General features: G+C 44.0%; 1 protein-coding gene across 3 annotated transcripts in view; it reads left to right on the top strand.

Annotated features, from left to right (window-relative positions):
* Nucleotides 1-19,412, top strand: part of TMC5 (transmembrane channel like 5) — a 50,049-nt gene that overhangs the window by 15,888 nt on the left and 14,749 nt on the right. For all 3 annotated transcript variants that reach the window (XM_019468723.2, XM_019468724.2, XM_019468725.2), the window contains 9 exons: nucleotides 626-713; nucleotides 1,185-1,433; nucleotides 5,111-5,262; nucleotides 6,991-7,135; nucleotides 8,530-8,685; nucleotides 11,769-11,920; nucleotides 14,525-14,603; nucleotides 15,353-15,450; nucleotides 17,131-17,226. In XM_019468723.2, the coding sequence (XP_019324268.1) occupies nucleotides 626-713; nucleotides 1,185-1,433; nucleotides 5,111-5,262; nucleotides 6,991-7,135; nucleotides 8,530-8,685; nucleotides 11,769-11,920; nucleotides 14,525-14,603; nucleotides 15,353-15,450; nucleotides 17,131-17,226 (1,215 nt within the window). The remainder of the gene's footprint in view (nucleotides 1-625; nucleotides 714-1,184; nucleotides 1,434-5,110; nucleotides 5,263-6,990; nucleotides 7,136-8,529; nucleotides 8,686-11,768; nucleotides 11,921-14,524; nucleotides 14,604-15,352; nucleotides 15,451-17,130; nucleotides 17,227-19,412) is intronic.

Consider the following 19,412-nt stretch of genomic DNA (forward strand, 5'->3'; position numbering starts at 1 on the left):
GTTTATTGTAGGGGGTTTAGCACATCTCTGGTCTCTACCCACTAGAGGTCAGTAGCAAACCTCTCTCCCCCAGGTTTTTGACAATCAAAAATGTCTCCAGACTTTGCCAAATTGTTCCTTGGGGGGCAAAATCTCCCTAGGTTGAGAACCACTCAAGGGTGATGACTTATAGGACCCTTCCGCCTCCCCCTGCAACAGTTATCACTCATACCCTCTGCCCTTCCCCCTGCTCTTTCCATTCCAGCCATCCTGGCCTCCTTGGGGGTCTCATGTTGGCTGTTCCCTCTGCCACGGAGCAGTCCCTTATCCATACAACTAACCCCTGCCCTCCTTCAAGATTTTGCTCAAATATCATGCTATTTCAAATTATAACACAGTCCCCATCCCAGTATTTCCCATCGCCTTATCCTGTTCTATTTCCCTTTTTCTTTCCATAGTATAAATCACCGTTTCTTTATTGTCTTTCCCTTCCAACTAGGATATCTTCTCCATGAGGCAGGGAAATCATTCTCTTTGTCTCACTACCTGGGTTGTGCCTAGTACACCATAGACACTCAGTAAATATTTGGGGAATGCAACAATTACGGCATTGGTATCTCTCCCTTTCTTCTGGCATTCCCCACAGGAAAATGGTTGACAAAGAGAAAAGTAAGCAATCCCACCGTATCCTTGAGCTCAACTGCTGTGCTCAGTGTCTGAACTCCATTTCACGGGTAAGAGGCCTTTATTGCAGTCAACAAAATGGGCATGATAAGGGGTAAAAAGGTACCCCTTGCAGAGTGGGACGAAAGGTACCCAAGGGGAAGAGGAACCAAAATTCAGGGCTGTTTCATTGAAAGCCATAGAAATTGGGTTGGTCTAGGTGCAGAGAAACCAGGTGGGCATGCCAAGGTGTATAAGAGGTTGCTGAGTTATTTGGACAGCATAGCTATTGTGAACGTCACCTTCAACAGCAAACCTGGGATATAGGAGAATAATATAGGAGAATAATAATAGGAGAATAATAGCACTCACCTGGAAGAGTGGCCTGTCAGATTAAATGAGATAACGTTTGCAAACACGCTGAGCGCATGCCTGGCACGTTATAACACTCTGAAAATAGTGGCCGTTTTTGCTAGGATGGGACCTGCTCATAGGTGTTTGTTGAGTGACTGTCTACCACATGCTTTGTGCCCCTACCCCAGGCTTACCGTAGATCTAAGAACAGCCTGTCAGAACTGCTCAGTTACATCAGCCTATGGCAGAAGACGTTCAAGGTCATTGGAGGCAAGTTTGGAACGAGCGTCCTCTCTTATTTTAACTTTCTGAGGTGGCTTTTGAAGTTCAACATTTTCTCGTTCATCGTGACCTTCAGCTTCATCATCATCCCTCAGTTTACTGTGCCTGAAAAGAACACCCTCCAATTCACCGGATTGGAATTTTTCACCGGGGCGGTAAGTTCTCCCATTTCCCCCCACCTGGAAATCCACCACCTCAGAAACCCCCAGATGTACCTTCCAGACCCCTCGTTTTGCCTGGGAGTCAACTGATAGGGAAAGTGGGACTTTGAAATGTGTTTCTTTTTTTCCCTAAAAGTAACATATACACAACACAGGAGACTTTCTGTCTCTAGAGGTAATCATATTAATAGTTTGTGTTGTTCACTGTCTCCTTTTCTGTGCACACACGGACACATGTATATGTGTACGTATACATCCCTTTCTTCTGTTTCCACTTTCTTTTGTTTTTTAACAAAAGATGAATCATTCACATATACCACCTATGACTCACTTTCTTTCATCTGCTTTGTGGTGGATATGTCATATTGGTGTTTGTAGAGCTACCTTTTTTTTCTTTTTTCTTTTTCTTTGTACAAAATACAATGCTCCTTTTAAAGTTCCTACTGTAAATTTTTTGAAAAATGTTTATTTATTTTTGAGAGACAGAGAGAGCAGGGGAGGGGCAGAGACAGAGGGGGGGAAAGTTGCTACTGTAAGAGAGAGAAAATTAGGTGAAGGTCCACATTAGTCTTCTTCCCTTGTCTAATGGCCTAGCTTAGAGCCTATCTTTGTCCACTGTTTTTCTTCCTTCTTCTTTCCTAAAGAAAACAGGATACTACAGGTTTTTGCAACATTTTTTTGTTTTACTATGTATCTTGAGCATCTATATAGATCCACAGTACTCTTTTTTTTTTTTTCAATATTTATTTGTTTTTGAAAGAGAGAGCATGAGTGGGGGAGGGGTAGAAGAGAGCGAAACACAGAATCCGGAGCAGGCTCCAGGCTCTGAGCTGTCAGCGCAGAGTTGGAGTCAGGCCTCGAACTCACTAATTGTGAGATCATGACCTGAGCGAAAGTCAGACACTTAACCGACTGAGCCACCCAGGCGTCCCAGTCCATAGTATTCTTTTTAACAGCAGCTATAATTTGTTTACCCATCTCCCTATTGACACTTATAGCCCCTGCCTTGTGAGTTTACCTTCTAGAAGAGATTTCTGCCACTAGCATTCTGTAGACCAGGGACTGACAAACTATAGCTGGGGCCAAATCTGGCCTGCCGCCTAGTGTTGTACAGCCAATGAACTAAGATTGGTTTCTACATTTTTAAATGGTTGAAAAAAAATCAAAACAGGGATGACATTTTGTGAAACATGAAAATTATACGTGAAATTCAAATTTGTGTCCATAAATAAAGTCCTTCTGGAACTTGGTCACATCCATTTGTTTAGGTGTCTGTGATGCCTTCCTGCTACGGTGGCCGAGTGGAGTTGTTGCTATAGCTACCAAGCCAGATATTTATTATCTAGCTCTTCACAGAAAAAATTTGCCAACTCTTGAAGTAGAATGTTCAAAATCAAGTTCTCCCATTTATCTTTTTAAATTTCTTTTTCTGTTAAAAATTCTCCCTTGTGTTAAGTGCATTAAGTGAGAATTATTATTATGTAAATTTCTTCCTCATTTACTTTCATTCTCCTTGTTGTGATGTATATTTTTAATTTAATTAACTTATTTTTTAGGGCTTTGTTTTTATTTTTATTTAAAAAAATTTTTTTTAACATTTACTTATAATTGAGAGACAGAGAGACACAGAGCATGAGCAGGGGAGGGGCAGAGAGAGAGCGAGACACAGAATCTGAAGCAGGCTCCAGGCTCTGAGCTGTCAGCACAAAACCTGATGCGGGGCTCGAACTCAAAAACTGCGAGATCATGACCTGAGCCGAAATCGGACGCTTAACCGACTGAGCCATCCAGGTGCCCCTAGGGCTTTATTTTTTAAAGATTATTTACTTATTTTGAGATGAAGTACAAACAGGTGAGGGGCAGAGAGAGAGAGAATCCCAAGCAAGGCTCCATGCTGTCAACACAGAGCTGGATGCAGGGCTCGAACCCATGAACCGTGAGATCATGACCTGAGCTGAGATCAAGAGTTGGATGCTTAACTGAGCCCCCCAGGCACCCTGATCTATATTTTTATATTTGTATATATGTAACATTTTATTATGAAAAAATTCAAACATACAGGAAATAAAGAGTAGTAAATGAACACTCATATGCCTACTATGCAGGTTTCTAAATTGTTAAAGTTTAACCACATTGTTTTATCTTACTATCTTTTGTAAGCATTTCACAGTAAATTACAGACATTAGGACATTTTACTCCAAATTTCTTCAACATGCATCTTTGCGAAATAAGGACACTTTCTGCAGTTATCACACCTAGCAAAATTAAAAATATCATTCAAAATCCAGACTATATTCAAATCTTCCCAGTGGTCCCCAAAATGTCTTTCATAGCTTGTTTGTTCAGACCAGGATCCAATTAAAGCCCCAGTTTGCATTCAGTTACTTTTTCTCTGAATTCGCAATTAATCTAGAATGATCTCTCCAGGGGCGCCTGGGTGGCTCAATCAGTTAAGCAGCCAACTTCAGCTCAGGTCATGATCTTACAGTCCATGAGTTTGAGCCCCGCATCAGGCTCTGTGCTGACAGCTTGGAGCCTGGAGCCTGCTTCAGGTTCTGTGTTTCCCTCTGTCTCTGCCCCTCCCCTGCTCATGCTCTGTCTCTGTCTCAAAAATAAATAAAAACATTAAAAAAAAATTTTTTTTAATAAAAAATAAGAAAAAAAGAATGATCTCTCCAGACACAGCCCTCTCTTTTCTTGACATTGGCTTGTTGCAGAAACCAGGCCAGTTGTTATACAAACTCCAACATCCTACCTTGTGGAATCAATTGTTTCCTTATAGTCTCTCTGACTTGTTCCTCTGGCCCGTGTTTCCTGTAAATTGCAATTTAGACCTAACAGCTTGATTTGTTTCATATCAAACATGTTTGACTATAATACTTAACATGGTCATGTTAAGATGACAGAGGCCCATCATGGTTGGCTGTCCTGGTTTTAGTCATGCTTTGCTTGGTCACTGGGTTCAGGTGGTGACAGCTGGGTCCCTCCACTGTAAGGAGGGTTTGAGAGTCCTTTCCCAACTCAAAGAGCCTAGTGATAGGGGCGCCTGGGTGGCTTGGTCGGTTGAGTGTCCGACTTCGGCTCAGGTCATGATCTCACAATCCGTGAGTTCGAGCCCCGCGTCGGGCTCTGTGCTGACAGCTCAGAGTCTGGAGCCTGTTTCAGATTCTGTGTCTCCCTCTCTCTGTGACCCTCCCCCGTTCATGCTCTGTCTCTCTCTGTCACAAAAATAAATAAAAAAACAAAAACAAAAACAAAAAAACAAAGAGCCTAGTGATAAAACGACTATTTTTTTTTTAAATGTTTATTTATTTTTGAGACAGAGGGAGACAGAGGGAGACAGAGCGTGAGTGGGGGAGGGGCAGAGAGAGAGGGAGACACAGAATCCGAAACAGGCTCCAGGCTCTGAGCTGTCAGCACAGAGCCCGATGCCGGGCTCGAACCCATGAGCTGTGAGATCATGACCGGAGCCGAAGTCAGACTCTTAACTGACTGAGCTACCCAGGTGCCCCCAAACATCTATGTTCTCAGTGACCTTGGGTGCCCTGCCAACAAAATGTCGAAACTGACTGATGCAAGTTTCTTGCAGATGGAAAAGGTGAAGGGTGCTGACCATTGTCATTGTTTTCTCAAGAGACCCACCTGACCTCTGGCTTCTTGCCTCTTTCAGGGTTATTTTCAGGACACGGTGATGTACTATGGATTTTACACCAACTCTACGGTCCAACACGGGAGCAGTGGGGCACCCTACAACATGCAGCTGGCCTACATCTTCACAACCGGAGCATGTTTGATTGTCTGTTTTTTCAGTTTGCTATTTAGGTATGGAGTATCTGCATTTCTCGATCCTCAGCTCATTTTTGATTTAGGTAAAATTCAAGAGACTCAAAAGTTCCCCAGGAAACAGTTTCTCTCCAATTTTGACTTTCTATTGCTGTCTGAGCATTCCCGTTTTGTAACACAAACTGTAAGTTTGGATAAAGAAGAGAGGTTTTTGTGTGCTTTCAGGGAAATTGGTCAGTCTGAAAATAGGGATGCAGTGACCCTACTAGTTATATGGAAGGAAGGGCATGGATAGGCAATTGTCCCTTGACAACTGTCAAAGAGGAGGTACAGATGTTCAACCTTTGTATTCGTTTTCCTAGGTCTTCCTAGGACCTTTCCTCGGTCTTCCATAACAACGTACCACAGACGGGGTTGCTTAAACAACAGAAATATATCTTCTCAAGTTCTGGAGGCTAGAAGTGTAAGATCAAGGTCCTGGCAGGGTTGGTTTCTTCCGAGGCCTCCCTGTGGCTTATAGATGCCTGCCTTCTCACCGTGACCTAACAGGGTCTTTCTCAGTGCATGTCTGAGTCCTAATCTTCTCTTCTTATAAAGACACCAGTCATATTGGATGAGGGCCCACCTTGATGACCTCATTTTAACGTAATTGCCTCTATAAAGATCTTATCTGCAAATACTGTTGCTTTCTGAAGGTTAGGGGGTCAGGGGTTAGGCTCTCAGCATAGGAGTTTTTAGGGTGTATAGTTCAGCCTATAACAACCTCACTGCCAGCACACAATTCAGAGTAAAATGAGATTTCGTTTTGTCCTATCAAACCAGGAAAAGTTTTTAAAGCTACTGTTAGTGGTGGCAAATTTTGGAAAGGTATTGACTCAGCACTTTTTACATGCCAGGCTCAGTGCTGAGTGCTTCCTCGGCTGATTTCACTGAGTCCTGCTGACATCTCCATGATATTAGCATCTGCCTTTATCAAGTGCTTACTGTTATAACCACTACATTGATTCTTGTGGCTGGCTGAACAATTCCCCCGCCTCCCAAAGATGTCCAAGTCCTAATCCCCAGAACCCGTGAATATCTTACTTTACCTGGCAAAAGGGACTTTGTAGATGAGACTGAGTTAAGGATCTTAAAATGGGCCAGTTAATCATAAGGGTCCTTGTAAGTGGGAGGCAGGAAGGTCAAGGTCAGACAGAATGGAAGCTGCAGCTCTCCTGGCTTTGAAGACAGGAGGGACCATCAGCCAAGGAATGCAGGCAGCCTCTAGAAGCTGGAAGAGGCAGGGAAACACATTTCCTGCTAAAGGATAGGAAGGAACACAGCTCTGCTGACACCTTGATTTTAGAAACATTTTCCGATTTCTGACTTCCAGTAAGAGAATAAGTAGACATGTGTTGTTTTAAGCCACGTAAGTTTGGGACAGTTTGGTACAGCAGCTAGAGGAAACTAATACAACTCTCATATAAGCTCTGTGGGTGGGTACTATTATTATCCCCGTTATATAGATGTGGAAACTGAGGCTCATTGCAGTTAAAATAACAAAGATCTCCCAGCTGGCAATCCAGGATTATAAGACAGACCTATGAGATCTTGAAGCCAGTGCTCTTAACCATTATGTTTGTGATCACACTGTTCCAGTAGAACCTGAGGTTGACTGTTCCACAGTGCCTGTCACTGTTAATGGTAGGACTCCCCTTTGTTTAATTCCTGCACTCCCCAATGCCTGTTTCAATAACGCTTGAGTATTTTGGTTTCTGCCTTCCCTAGCATGGCCAGGAATTTCCGGAACAACTTTATTAACCCTCACATCTACTCCAGAGGCATCACTAAACTTATTTTCTGCTGGGACTTCACCATCACTCATGAAAGAGCTGTCAAGTTGAAACAGAAGAATCTTAGCACGGAGATAAGGGTAAGGCAGGCTTGCTTTACACAACACCTTCCCACAGCTAAGTTCCTTTACTATGTGTGTAACTTTTCTTTTTTTTTTTTTAATTAAAAAATGTAATTTATGAAAGAGAGAGCTGGGGAAAGACAGAGAGAGGGAGACAGAGGATCTGAAATGGGCTGTGTACAGACAGCAGAGAGCCTGATGCGGGACTTGAACCCATGAACCATGTGATCATGACCTGAGCTGAAGTTGGATGCTTAACCAGCTGAGTCTAGAGACTTTTTATTTTTTTTAATGTTTATTTATTTTTGAGAGAGAGACGCACAGACTATGAGCGGGGGAGAGGCAGAGAGGGAGACACGGAATCTGCAGCAGGCTCCAGGCTCTGAGCTGTCAGCACAGAGCTTGATGTGAGGCTTGAACCCACAAACTACAAGGTCATGACCTCAGCTGAAGTCAGACGCCTAACTGACGGAGCCACCCAGGCACCCCATATCTAGACTTTTTCGATTGTCACAGTTAGGGGGAGGGTGCTACTGGATGTTGCTAAACATTCTGCTGTGCACAGGAGAGTTGTCACAATACAGAATTACTGGCTGAAAATGTTAATAATGCCAAGGGTGAGAAACCCTGGTCTATAGGAAAAAACTTACTAAAAAGAAAGAAGAGAGAGAGAGAGAAAAAAAAACCAGAAACAAATATACCCAACCCCAGACTCTTTTTTTTTTTTTAATTTTTTTTTTTTTTAACGTTTATTTATTTTTGAGACAGAGAGAGACAGAGCATGAACGGAGGAGGGTCAGAGACAGGGAGACACAGAATCTGAAACAGTCTCCAGGCTCTGAGCTGTCAGCCCAGAGCCTGACGCGGGGCTCGAACTCACGGACTGCTAGATCATGACCTGAGCCGAAGTCGGCCGCTTAACTGACTGAGCCACCCAGGCGCCCCCCAACCCCAGACTCTTAAATACAGAGGACAAACTGGATGTTGCTAGAGGGGACGTGGGTGGAGGGGTACATAATAGGAAAAAAAAAAGAGGGAGAATAATTTGTAAGCAAAGAGGCTTTGACAAGAGGTTTGAAGATGTTAAATTCATTGGTGTAGATACCCAGCCTTGTTCTTCAAAAAAGATTTTCTTGACACCTCAAAGTGCTTTCCTCAAGAGCACAGTCCCACTCTGTTGGGCCTGTTTCTCTAAGATGGAAAAGGTGTTTGGCACAGTGATAGAGGTTCTTGGTCCATTTGAGATTTCCCCATGGGTCTCTCATAGTCCACGTCCACCATGAACTTCCCCCTTTCTCTCTCCTGTGGATCTGGGGTGGGTTGTGTCTCAGAGTGGCCGAGATTCACCTGCTGAGTCTTTGCTAACAGGTGATAGGGTACTGTGGGCTGACCTGACTTCCTTGTGTGTATAGGAAAACCTGTCAGAAATCCGTCAGGAGAACGTCAAGTTAACGCTCAATCAGCAGCTGATCCACGTGTCGGCCCACCTGGCAGCCTGGGTCGTCTCTACTGGAGTGGCCATTGCCTGCTGCGTAGCTGTTTATTACCTGGCTGAGAACAACTCAGAGGTAACCAGAGGGGCAGGGACACTGGGGGCCAGAGCACAAAACCAGGTGAAGGGATGAGATACTGGAGGGAGGCGGTATGGAGCTGCTACTGAACTCAGACTCTGTGGTGGGCAGCACTGGCATCAGCCGGAAGCTTGTGAAAAAATGCAGAATCTTGTGTCCCTGCCTGGGCTCACAGCCTCAGAATCTGTATCCTGACAATGCCCCCTGGTGATGTGTATGCACGCTTCAGAGTAAGAAGCTCTGGGTCCGTGGAGAGATGGGAACTTTGGGCAGCAGACGTGGGATTAAGTTTTGGTTTCTTCCTTTATTATTATATTCCTAACACCTCCCACTGCCCCTGGCACTGAGCAGACACTCCAAGTGTTGTGATCTGATGGACTCTGGTGAGCCATTTAACCTTTCTGAGCTCTGGATTCCTCACTTGCAAACCAGGAATGATCGTACCTGGCTTTGTAGGTGTGTGGTCAGGACTAGAAAAAAGTTTTGTGAAGAGTCTACTCCGTGCCCAGTATTGTGACTAATAAAGGAATATTACCTTTTTTTTTTTTTTTTTTTTTTTGCAAATGATATAAACTCTGAGACTAATTTGCTGGATGGTCTGGGCAAAGTACTGTTTTTCTGTAGGTTTAAGCTTTTCCCCTGGAAATAGAACTAATTGTAGCCAGTTTGCCGACCTCTAGAATTGTGGTACAGGTTGGTCGGATTATTTCACTTTCTTTAATGACTTCCTATTTTTACCCTCAATATAAATTTATCCTCCATGGCATGATTGACAGATCTTGTATGATCTGATCCCTGCCCACATCTCTAGCTTCAACACCCCACAACTACCCATATCCTACACTAGCAACACTAAATGGTGTGTCCACAGTTCCCTGAGCACACCATGTTTTTCCTTTTCTCTCAGTAGGAAAACATGCAGTTCATTCTCTACCCAACCTGCCCTAATTCCCTCATTGGGCAAATTCCTCCTCCTCCTCCCCCTCCCCCTCCCCCTCCTCCTCCTCCTCCTCCTCCTCCTCCTCCTCCTCCAGACCTCAGCATGGTGCTGTTTCCTCAGCAAATTTTCTCTCACCCCCACCACCCTCACTAGACTGTGTTGGGCGCTCCTGACTCTGCAAGCTTTCCCTGTGCTCTTGTCATGTGTGGTATTGAAAATGCCTGTTTATGCAGGTATCTTTACGTATCTTCAAAAGATAGTAGCTGGGCTCTAGGCCCAATATTTGACACATAGTAGGTGCACAACCAAATGGATGAACAAGTGAATGAGAAGCCAGCAAGAAAATGGGTGTGGGATTATAACACTAAGAGTTTGCCGTTAACCATGTTGAGATGTGCCATCAAATAGGGGAAATTAAGTCTCAGTGCTTAAGGGCCTGGCAATGCCTACCCAGGGTAGAAACTGTGACCAGGCAGCTGTAGGCATAAAGAATCCTTCTGAGTTTCTTCTTCACCTGGAAGGTTATCTCCACACCCACCTGAAGTGAAGGAGGGCAGCTAAGGAGGTGAGGAGGCAGAAGTGGAGCCTATTGTTTGAACATCTGCTCAATGCCAGGCAGGAGCAACCCTTTGTACAACTCTAGGGGTCACATTCATGGGCAGCTACAATCTTCTGTGAATGATGTCTCACCTATGTTGTTGAGGGGCCAGACCTGGCCTTATTTGGTTTCATTCAATTCTTTTATTTTCATTTATTTACTTTAATGTTCATTTATTTTTGAGAGAGCGCAAGCGGGGGAGGGGCAGAGAGAGGGGGACAGAGGATCTGAAGCGGGCTCTGCGCTAACAGGCTGACAGCAGCAAGCCCGACGTGGGGCTCGAACTCGGAAACAGGAGATCATGACCTGAGCTGAAGTCTGCCGCTCAACTGACTGAGCCACCCAGGCGCCCCAATTCTTTTATTGTTTTTAATTAGGGCATCAACTGAGAGAGAAACAGAGAAAGAGAGAGAGAGAACATGCACTTATGTGTGCATGAATAGGGGAGAGGAAAAAAGAGAGGGGGAGAGAGAATCCCAGGCAGGCTTCACGCTGTCAGTGCAGAGCCCGACTCTGAGCTTGATCTCATTCTCATGAACCATGAGATGATGACCTGAGCCAAAATCGAGTCAGAAGCTTAATCGACTGAGCTACCCAGGCGCCCCTCATTTAATTCTTGCAATGACTCTGTGGGTCACATGATAATCTCCCCATCACACAGACAGGAAAAGAGGCCCAGGGAAGCTATGCATCTGGCTTCAGACCTTATAGCTCATAAGCATGGGAGAGGGGACAACATTTGAACCCAGGTTACCTTGGCTACAAAAATACTTCCAAAAGTGCAAGTGGGGCTTTTGAAACCACCCAGAGATAAAGGGAGGCAGGGTCAGGCCTAGGGGTGGGAAGGAGGTAGTGTGAGACAGAAGATAAATCCACTGGAATCCCTGACTCCAAGGATTCCTGGTTGAGGGCAGCCTTCACCCCACTCCAAACCAAGTGCCAGGGTGTTGCATCCACATGAAGGAAGGGGGTGCCTCTTTGGACCTCATAGGAAGGTGTGCCATGGGCTAACAGAGGCTCCCTTTCCCCTGATTCAGCACCCAAGAAAAGCCTGGTGAAAATGAATAGGGCCACGCAGGAGACAGGCGGAGAAAGTCTGCAGCGCTCAATACCCTTGTACTATAGCTTCCGCGGATTCAAGCTTTTGCTCCAACAGCCAGGAAACACATTCTCATTGCTGCAGACCTCTTGCTAAGGACAGTAAAGTCACAGAATGGCTGTTTTGAGTTCAGGCCACTGAGTCAGATGGACCCAGTTCAAATCTGCCTCGGTGACCCCAGGCAAGCATTTTTACCTCTCTGAGCCTCCATTTGCCAGTCAGTCTATTAATACCCACCTGCTGGGCTGTGAGAATTAAACGTGATCACGTGATCACGTGGGTAATGCTGGGCGCAGGGTAAGTGCTCAATAACCCGTAGCGTACGAGCTAACCCCAGAGGGGCTACCACTGGGGTTTCCCCATTGTGTGGGGTCTTCTGCGTGAGGCAGAGAGGAGTTCCGTGCACGCTTGGCATCTCGATTCTCTCCCTGCATCCCCTGTAGTTCCTGAAGAACCACCAGAACCCTGGAGCAGTGCTGTTACTGCCTTTCCTCGTGTCCTGCATCAACCTGGCAACGCCACGCCTCTACTCCCTGTTCAGGCTGGTGGAGAGGTACGAGACGCCGAGGCGTGAAGTCTACATCCTCCTCATCCGGTAGGTGTGTCTGCCACGCCCACCACCAGCCTGTATTTCCAGGGAGGGAAGTGAGGTGGGAGCTACAGAGGGTTATGCTCAAGTACCAGAGTTCTGTTTTCCAGAAAGGATTTCAAGAATAAAGTATGTTTGTATGGGGTGGGTTAATAGACATAAAATCCAAAACGCTCTCAGGTATACAATTAAGTACATCAGTCTTTTGCTCAGAGTAATAGCTTACCTTTCCAAATTGCTATCGGCCTGAGGATTTTCATGGTTTTTCTCAGTTATGAGATGTACAGATGTTCATGTTGTATACTGCAGAAGGGTGCCTGGCTGATGAGTTGTGTAGGGACTGAAATTCATCTAGCGTTTGCATTAGTCAAGCTGTGAGCCTTGGTAGCCACTGCCTCAGCTGGGAGAAAGAGGTGCATTAAAAAAAATTTTTTTTAATGTTTACTTATTTTTGAGGTAGAGAGAGAGAGAGCACAAGTAGGGAGGGGCAGAGGGAGAGGGACACACTGAATCTGAAGTAGCCTCCAGGCTCTGAGCTGTCAGCACAGAGCCCAACACGGGGCTTGAACTCGTGAACCACGAGATCATGACCAGAGTCGAACTTGGACGCTTGGACTAAGCCACCCAGGAGCCCCAAGAGATGCATTTTTGTAATTCAGGCACCCAAATGGAGGTAGAGGGGGTGCTTCTGGCAATTAGTTGGCTGGGAGGGGGTGCCTTTTTGTGCTAGAGGTGGCCCCAAGTTTTCGATAAACAAAGCATAAAACAACCCAAATTTTGTCCTTGCTCCTTCCTGGCTGGTTCCCTGACCAGTTCCTGTTTATGGTGTTTATGACAACAGGTCAGTACAATGTAGACTGGTTTCTTTACTGATCAGTTCCAGAGCCCTTGCCTTCTATGGCCTGGGAGATCTGGCTCCTGGCCAGCTCTCCAACTTCATCTGGAGAATTTGGATGAAGAGGTGGTTAGACATGTATGCTCAGTGGGCCATTTTGAACCAATAAATTTGCTCTTTGTGTTTTTCTGATCATTTAAGAGTTTAGTTGTCTTTTAATATACATCAGCCCTTTGTACAGCTTCAACAAAATATTCAAAATCTTTGCATGAAGAGAAAATGGGAACTCTCAGAAATACACGGTTCTTTTTTTTTTTTTTAATTTTTTTTCAACGTTTTTTATTTATTTTTGGGACAGAGAGAGACAGAGCATGAACGGGGGAGGGGCAGAGAGAGAGGGAGACACAGAATCGGAAACAGGCTCCAGGCTCCGAGCCATCAGCCCAGAGCCTGACGCGGGGCTCGAACTCACGGACCGCGAGATCGTGACCTGGCTGAAGTCGGACGCTTAACCGACTGTGCCACCCAGGCGCCCCTACACGGTTCTTTTTGATCTGAGACGAGATTTTTCTCAGCGTAGAAGAGTGTGTTTTCAAGTTTAACTTGAAGCTACACTGCAATAAAGGTCTCCTGATGTGTTAATCCAGTAGACAGTGAGGGTGTATCACAGGCTAGGCACTAGGCAAGAGATTGGGGATCTGGCACTGAGAAAGATCTAGTGCCCTTCCTTCATGGAACTTCAGAGTCTAACACAAAGGTTCTCAACCTTCAGCATACATCAGAATTACCTGAAGGGATTTCTTGGTCCTGTCTCCAGGGTTTCTGATTCAGTGGGTCTAGGGTGGGGCCTGAAAATTTGCCTTTCTAGCAGGTTTGCAGACGAGGCTGATGCTGCTGGTTCAGAGGACACACTTTGAGAACCCCTGGTCTAGTGGCACACAGTTCGTGGCACACCAGGGCTGAAGCCCTATTAAAACCAGCAGCTATTGACTTTGGCAAAGTGACTAGGTTTAAGAGATGGTCCTCAGTTTCAGTCTTTGTCATGGCCCTCACAAGCTGTGTGCCCTTGGACACATTGTGTCATCGCTGAACTTCAGTGTCCTCATCAGTAAGATAGACATAAAAATTCTATCTACCTGATGACAGAGTTGTAGAAAGTAAGAATGGCAGCAAAATTGTAAACATTAAGCTGTGAAGATTAAGGTGATTTAGTGAGGTTCTTAGCACAATGTACTGCCCATGCTCAGCACCCAATTAAAAGTAAGTACATTTATTATTATTACAATGAGAAGCGAAATCAGATAGTTTGGAATGCACTGAAAGAGGGTATATCAGTTGAAATAAGTTAGGTTTTGCTGCAGTAACAAACATCCCCTATCTCCCTAATCTCAGTGGCTTCGAACACAAAGATTTAGTTCTTGTTCATATTATGTGTCCATTGTGGATGGCAGGTGGTTTTGGTCATGTCATTCATACAGGGATCCAGGCTGACAGCAGCAACCGTCTCAAATATTGCTGATGCCCATTCCAGACGGAAGACAGTGAGTTCCAGAGAGCCTCGCTGGCATTTCAGTGCTCCAGCCTAGAATGACGCAAAGTGACACACATCACTTCTGCTCACAAATTACTTGCCAGAACTAGCCATATTGGCCCCAGTCAAACCATACAGGAGCGGGAATTTCAGTCCTACCATGTGACCAAAAGGAATTATTAACAAACAGTACTAATGACTGTCATGGAAGGTAACAATAGTTGTTTTCTCTTCTGTTATTTAGAAACATCTTTCTGAAAATATCAATCATTGGAATTCTTTGTTACTATTGGCTCAACATTGTGGCCCAGGCTGGTGAAGAGGTGAGATTTCTGTGCTGTTCTGCCTTGAGTTTTTTTCTTAACCTTTGAATACCAGGGAGGAAGTGAATTTCTCTGGTTTCTCAGAGTTTCTACTCATGATCTTAGAGTTGATATAATATTCTTCCTTCCATCCATCCACCCATCCATCCATCCATCCATCCATCCATCCATCCTTGGGCTGTGCACTCAAAACATCCCTCTCCTCGTTCAACCAAATCTAAAAGCTCCCGGTCCATCAGTTCATAGCACTGACTTCCTGCAGAGGTAATTGATCACCAGTTTCATGAACTAAGTCAGCCTTCCAATTTGTGCCAGCCTGCTAAACCTCTAGGCCACTTTCTTAGTCAAATAAGTATTAACGGATTTTCATAAGGTTAATAAACAAAGAGTAAAGGTATTGTTGCCATTGATGCCTTCTGCTAGCCCTGGCTGAGAAATGGGATCCAGAGGGCATAGGACAGGGATGAAAAGTTTTAAGAGGAGAGATAGTGAGAAGGGAAAGTTTGGGGTGCACGTGGAGGGCAAGCCTTAATTGGGGAAAAGCAACACAGAAAGGGAATAAACACCCTTGAAACCAAACTCAACAAATTCATGGTGTGTCACTGCCCAGAGTGGGTCTGGTTTTCTGGATGTACAAGGACCCAGTCACATTGGCCAGCAACCATGTCCTAATGAGTGTAGGGTGCCAGAAGGGCACTGGGCAGAACCAACAGCCCCTTCCCACATCCTGACTCTTGTTTACCTTACAGTGTTGGGAAACTCTCATTGGCCAGGAAATCTACCGGCTCCTTCTGATGGATTTTGTATTCTCTTTAGCTGATTCCTTACTGGGGGAATTCCTGAGGAGGTAAATATTTATCAGCCTTGAGTCATTAGTACCTGATGTTGGAACCAGAGCCAGAGTCTTGGCTGAGCCAGAAGTATGGGTATCCCTTACGCTTACTATAGTTAGCACATAAGCATCCCTTATTTATTTCAAGTATGCACTGTGACAAGTCTGCCTGTTGTTCTTTGGGACGTTGCTTGCTTCTGAAATTAACCAAAATTTCACTTTGATCTGACAGTCCTGTTGTGCAAGTTCATTCAGCTAACCCTTTACAAACTTCTCTTGAGATAAAGACATTACTGGATGCAAACATAGAAAGTGAAAGTCTTTGAGAACTTTCCACCACAGATCATTTTAATTGTAGTGTATATTCTTCCAGATTTTTCTGTGCACATATTGCTTTGTGTGTGTGACTGTATTATATAGTTTCAAAGATAAAAATTGGGTCATGCTGAAAATCATTGTGGACTTTGCCCTTATTCTTTTTAACATTATGCTGTGGCATCTTTCTATGACGACACCTATAGATTTATCTCATGATCCATTTAATTGACTTTGATTCATGTGCTAATTGTGATTTTTAGACACCAGGTGTACAGAACTGAGGCAGTGTTGTCATTGGCCCATGTATAGTCCTCTTCTATTGATCTGTTCATTTATGTGTTAATAATATGATGAGCATCTCATTCCTTATAGACATGTACATATTTCTGTAAGCTGCCCCAGTGATAAGATAGCATAACACAATAATGATTCTTTCCTCAGGGGGTAGGTTGCGTGCCCTATTTCTACACTCAGTCTGCCCAAACTCACTTTTATTACAGCCTCTGTCCAAGGTCTAGATGTAGAGGTTAGGAGGTTTTTTGTTTTGTTTTTGTATCTTTGACGGCATTTTTTTCTTTTTATTATTAGCATCCTCTCTGTCTCAAGTTTCCTCAGGATAAATGGAGATCTTGGTTTCCTCTTGTGGATTTAGAAAATGGGGAAACCCTATTAATCTGATAACAGTAACCAAACATGGAAAACTTTTCCATTTAGGGGGGTTAGGAAATGCTGAGTTACCTGGTCTTGAAAAAACAGGTTTAACAAGCAAAGAGTGATAATAGGTAGGATAATTTTAATAATTATCTCATTTATATAATATCTATTGTTAACTTATAGTTAACTATCTATTTAAATAATATATGGGGTAACTTAAATAATGGTCTCTAGAATTTTTAAAAAAATCTTTATTTATTTTGGGAGAGAGAATCCGCATGCAACCAGGGAAGGGGCAGGGAGAGAGAGAGAGAGAGAGAGAGAGAGAGAGAGAGAGAGAGAGAGAGAATGAGAATCCCAAGCAGGCTCTGCACTGTCAGCACAGACATCGACACCAGGCTCTTACTCACGAACTGTGAGATCATGATGTGAGCCGAAATCAAGAGTCAAACGTTCAACCAACTGAGCCACCCAGGCGGCCCTAGAATTTTGTAAACCACTTCAGCAGTACCTCTGCTCGAATGCATTGTGATAGTTCCATTTTCCCTCCATTCCTTCAATTCTTTCTTCAAAAATACACTTACACTTGGAACTTTTCAAAAATTTGCAAAAGAACTTATGACTTTATTCCAAACTGGTGATGCTCTACTTTGTTGATTGTGGGGAATCTTCTGAAGGAGAGGGTTGATGGTTGGGGCACTAAACTCAGCGATGTTTTCACAGACTCATTGGAATGCAGTTTCCAACGAGCCTTGGTTTACAGGAGTTTGACATCGCCAGGAACGTCCTAGAACTGATCTATGCACAAACTCTGGTGTGGTAAGTTTTGAGAATCTTCAGACTGACTCAGAAATATTTTCTAAGTGGGGATATTGTGGCTGTTTGTCACCCTTATGAGCACCTTTTAAAAATTGTGGTAGGAATATACATAATATAATATTTATCATCTTAACTATTTTTAAATGTATGGTTCAGTAGTGTTGAATACATTCACATAGCCGTGCCACAGGTCTCCAGAACTCTTTTCATCTTGCAAAACTGAAACGCCATACCCATTAAACAAGAACTCCCCATTTCCTCCTTCCCCTACCCCGCTAGCAACCAGCATTCCATTTTCTGTCTTTCGGAGTTTGACTACTCTAGATACTTTATGTAAGTGGAATCACACACAATTTATCTTTTTGTGATTGGCTTATTTCATTTAGCATAATGTTCTTCAGGTTCATGCATATTGTAGCATGTATCAGCACTTCCTTCCTTTGTAAGGCTGAATAATATTCTGCTGTATGGATATACCACATGTTTATCCATTCACCCATGGGTGGACATTTGGGTTGCTTCTACCTCTTGGTTATTGTGAATAATGCAGCTATGATTATGGGTGTGCAAATATCTCTCTGAGACCCTGCTTTCAATTCTTTTTTTTTTTACGCTTATTTTTTAGAGACAGAGTGCCAGTGGGGAAGGGGCAGAGAGAGAGGGAGACACAGAATCCAAAGCAGGCTCCAGGCTGTGAGCTGTCAGCACAGATCCCAACGTGGGGCTCGAACTCGTAAACCACAAGATCATGACCTAAGCCAAAGTCAGATGTTTAACTGACTGAGCCACCCAGGCGCCCCTCAGTTCTTTTGGATATATACCCAGAAGTAGAATTGCTGGATTATATTGTACTTATGAGCACTCTTAAGTTTTTTGTTTTTTAATAAATGATGTGCATAAATCAGCTGATGTGGTAATAACAATATGGCTCCATTTATTGAGTGCTTACTTTGGCCAGGTTTTTGAGCCCTAGAAACCAAGCCCTCATACTATTGACCATTAATGAAGGTTCCAAAGGGAAATGTTAGCAGCAAGGGGGAAGAAGTTGCAATCAGAGATGGCCATTGTAATAATGGGTCTTTATGGTTTGTGTTAATAAATTGCAAATAAGCACAATTGAAAACACATGTATCTTTTCTTTTCTCCATGGAAATTATAGATTTAACCTCTGTGGGTTTTAGGAGAATGTTGCCTTTGATGATGAGCTTTAAAAGAAGATAACAGGGGTGCCTGGGTGGCTCAGTCGGTTGGGCGGCCGACTTCTGCTCAGGTCATGATCTCACGGTCTGTGAGTTCGAGCCCTGCGTCGGCTCTGTGCTGACAGCTCAGAGCCGTCGGCTCTGTGCTGACAGCTCAGAGCCTGTTTCAGATTCTGTGTCTCCCTCTCTCTGACCCTTCCCTGTTCATGCTCTGTCTCTCCCTGTCTCAAAAATAAATAAAACGTTAAAAAAATTTTTTTAAAAATAAAAGAAGATAACAGGGTGACAGAAAGGCAATGTATGTTAGGGACAATGGTAGAGATGAGGTGAGGTAAGTGTGTCCCAACCTTCAGCCTTTTGCACAACAGCCTGCCTATTTTTTGGCTTATCTACGTATCACCGATACTGATTTTTACTTAATATTATCTTTTATATAGTTTGCCTTTTTAAAAATGTTTTATTTTTTATTTTTATTTTTTTAATGGTTATTTATTTATTTTTGAGGGAGAGAGGTAGAGAGCACACAGGGGAGGAGCGGAGAGAGAGGAAGAATCCCACGCAAGCTCCACGCTGTCGGCACAGAGCCTGGTGTGGGGCCCGAACCCATAAACCGTGCGATCATAACCTGAGCTGAAATTAAGAGTTAGATGCTTAACTGACCGAGCCACCCAGGTGCCCCTAAATACATTTTTAAAGGAGTCTTTATTTTACCACCAGAATGGAAAATCAGAGTCATTTGAGAGAAACTGCAAGTAACTCAAAAAATAAAACAAAACCCAGGGCACCTGGGTGGCTCAGTTGGTAGAGCATCTGACTCTTGATCTTTCTTGATCTTGGGGTCATGAGTTTGAGGCCCATCTTGGGTGTAGAGATTACTTAAAGAAAAATGTTGGGGCGCCTGGGTGGCTCAGTTGGTTAAGCGTCTGACTTCGGCTCAGGTCATGGTCTTGCAGTTCATGAGTCCGAGCTCTGCTCGTGAGTTCGAGC

The sequence above is a fragment of the Panthera pardus genome, unplaced genomic scaffold (assembly GCF_024362965.1).
Source record: "Panthera pardus isolate Hobbes unplaced genomic scaffold, ASM2436296v1 HiC_scaffold_5, whole genome shotgun sequence".
Lineage (NCBI taxonomy): Eukaryota > Metazoa > Chordata > Mammalia > Carnivora > Felidae > Panthera > Panthera pardus.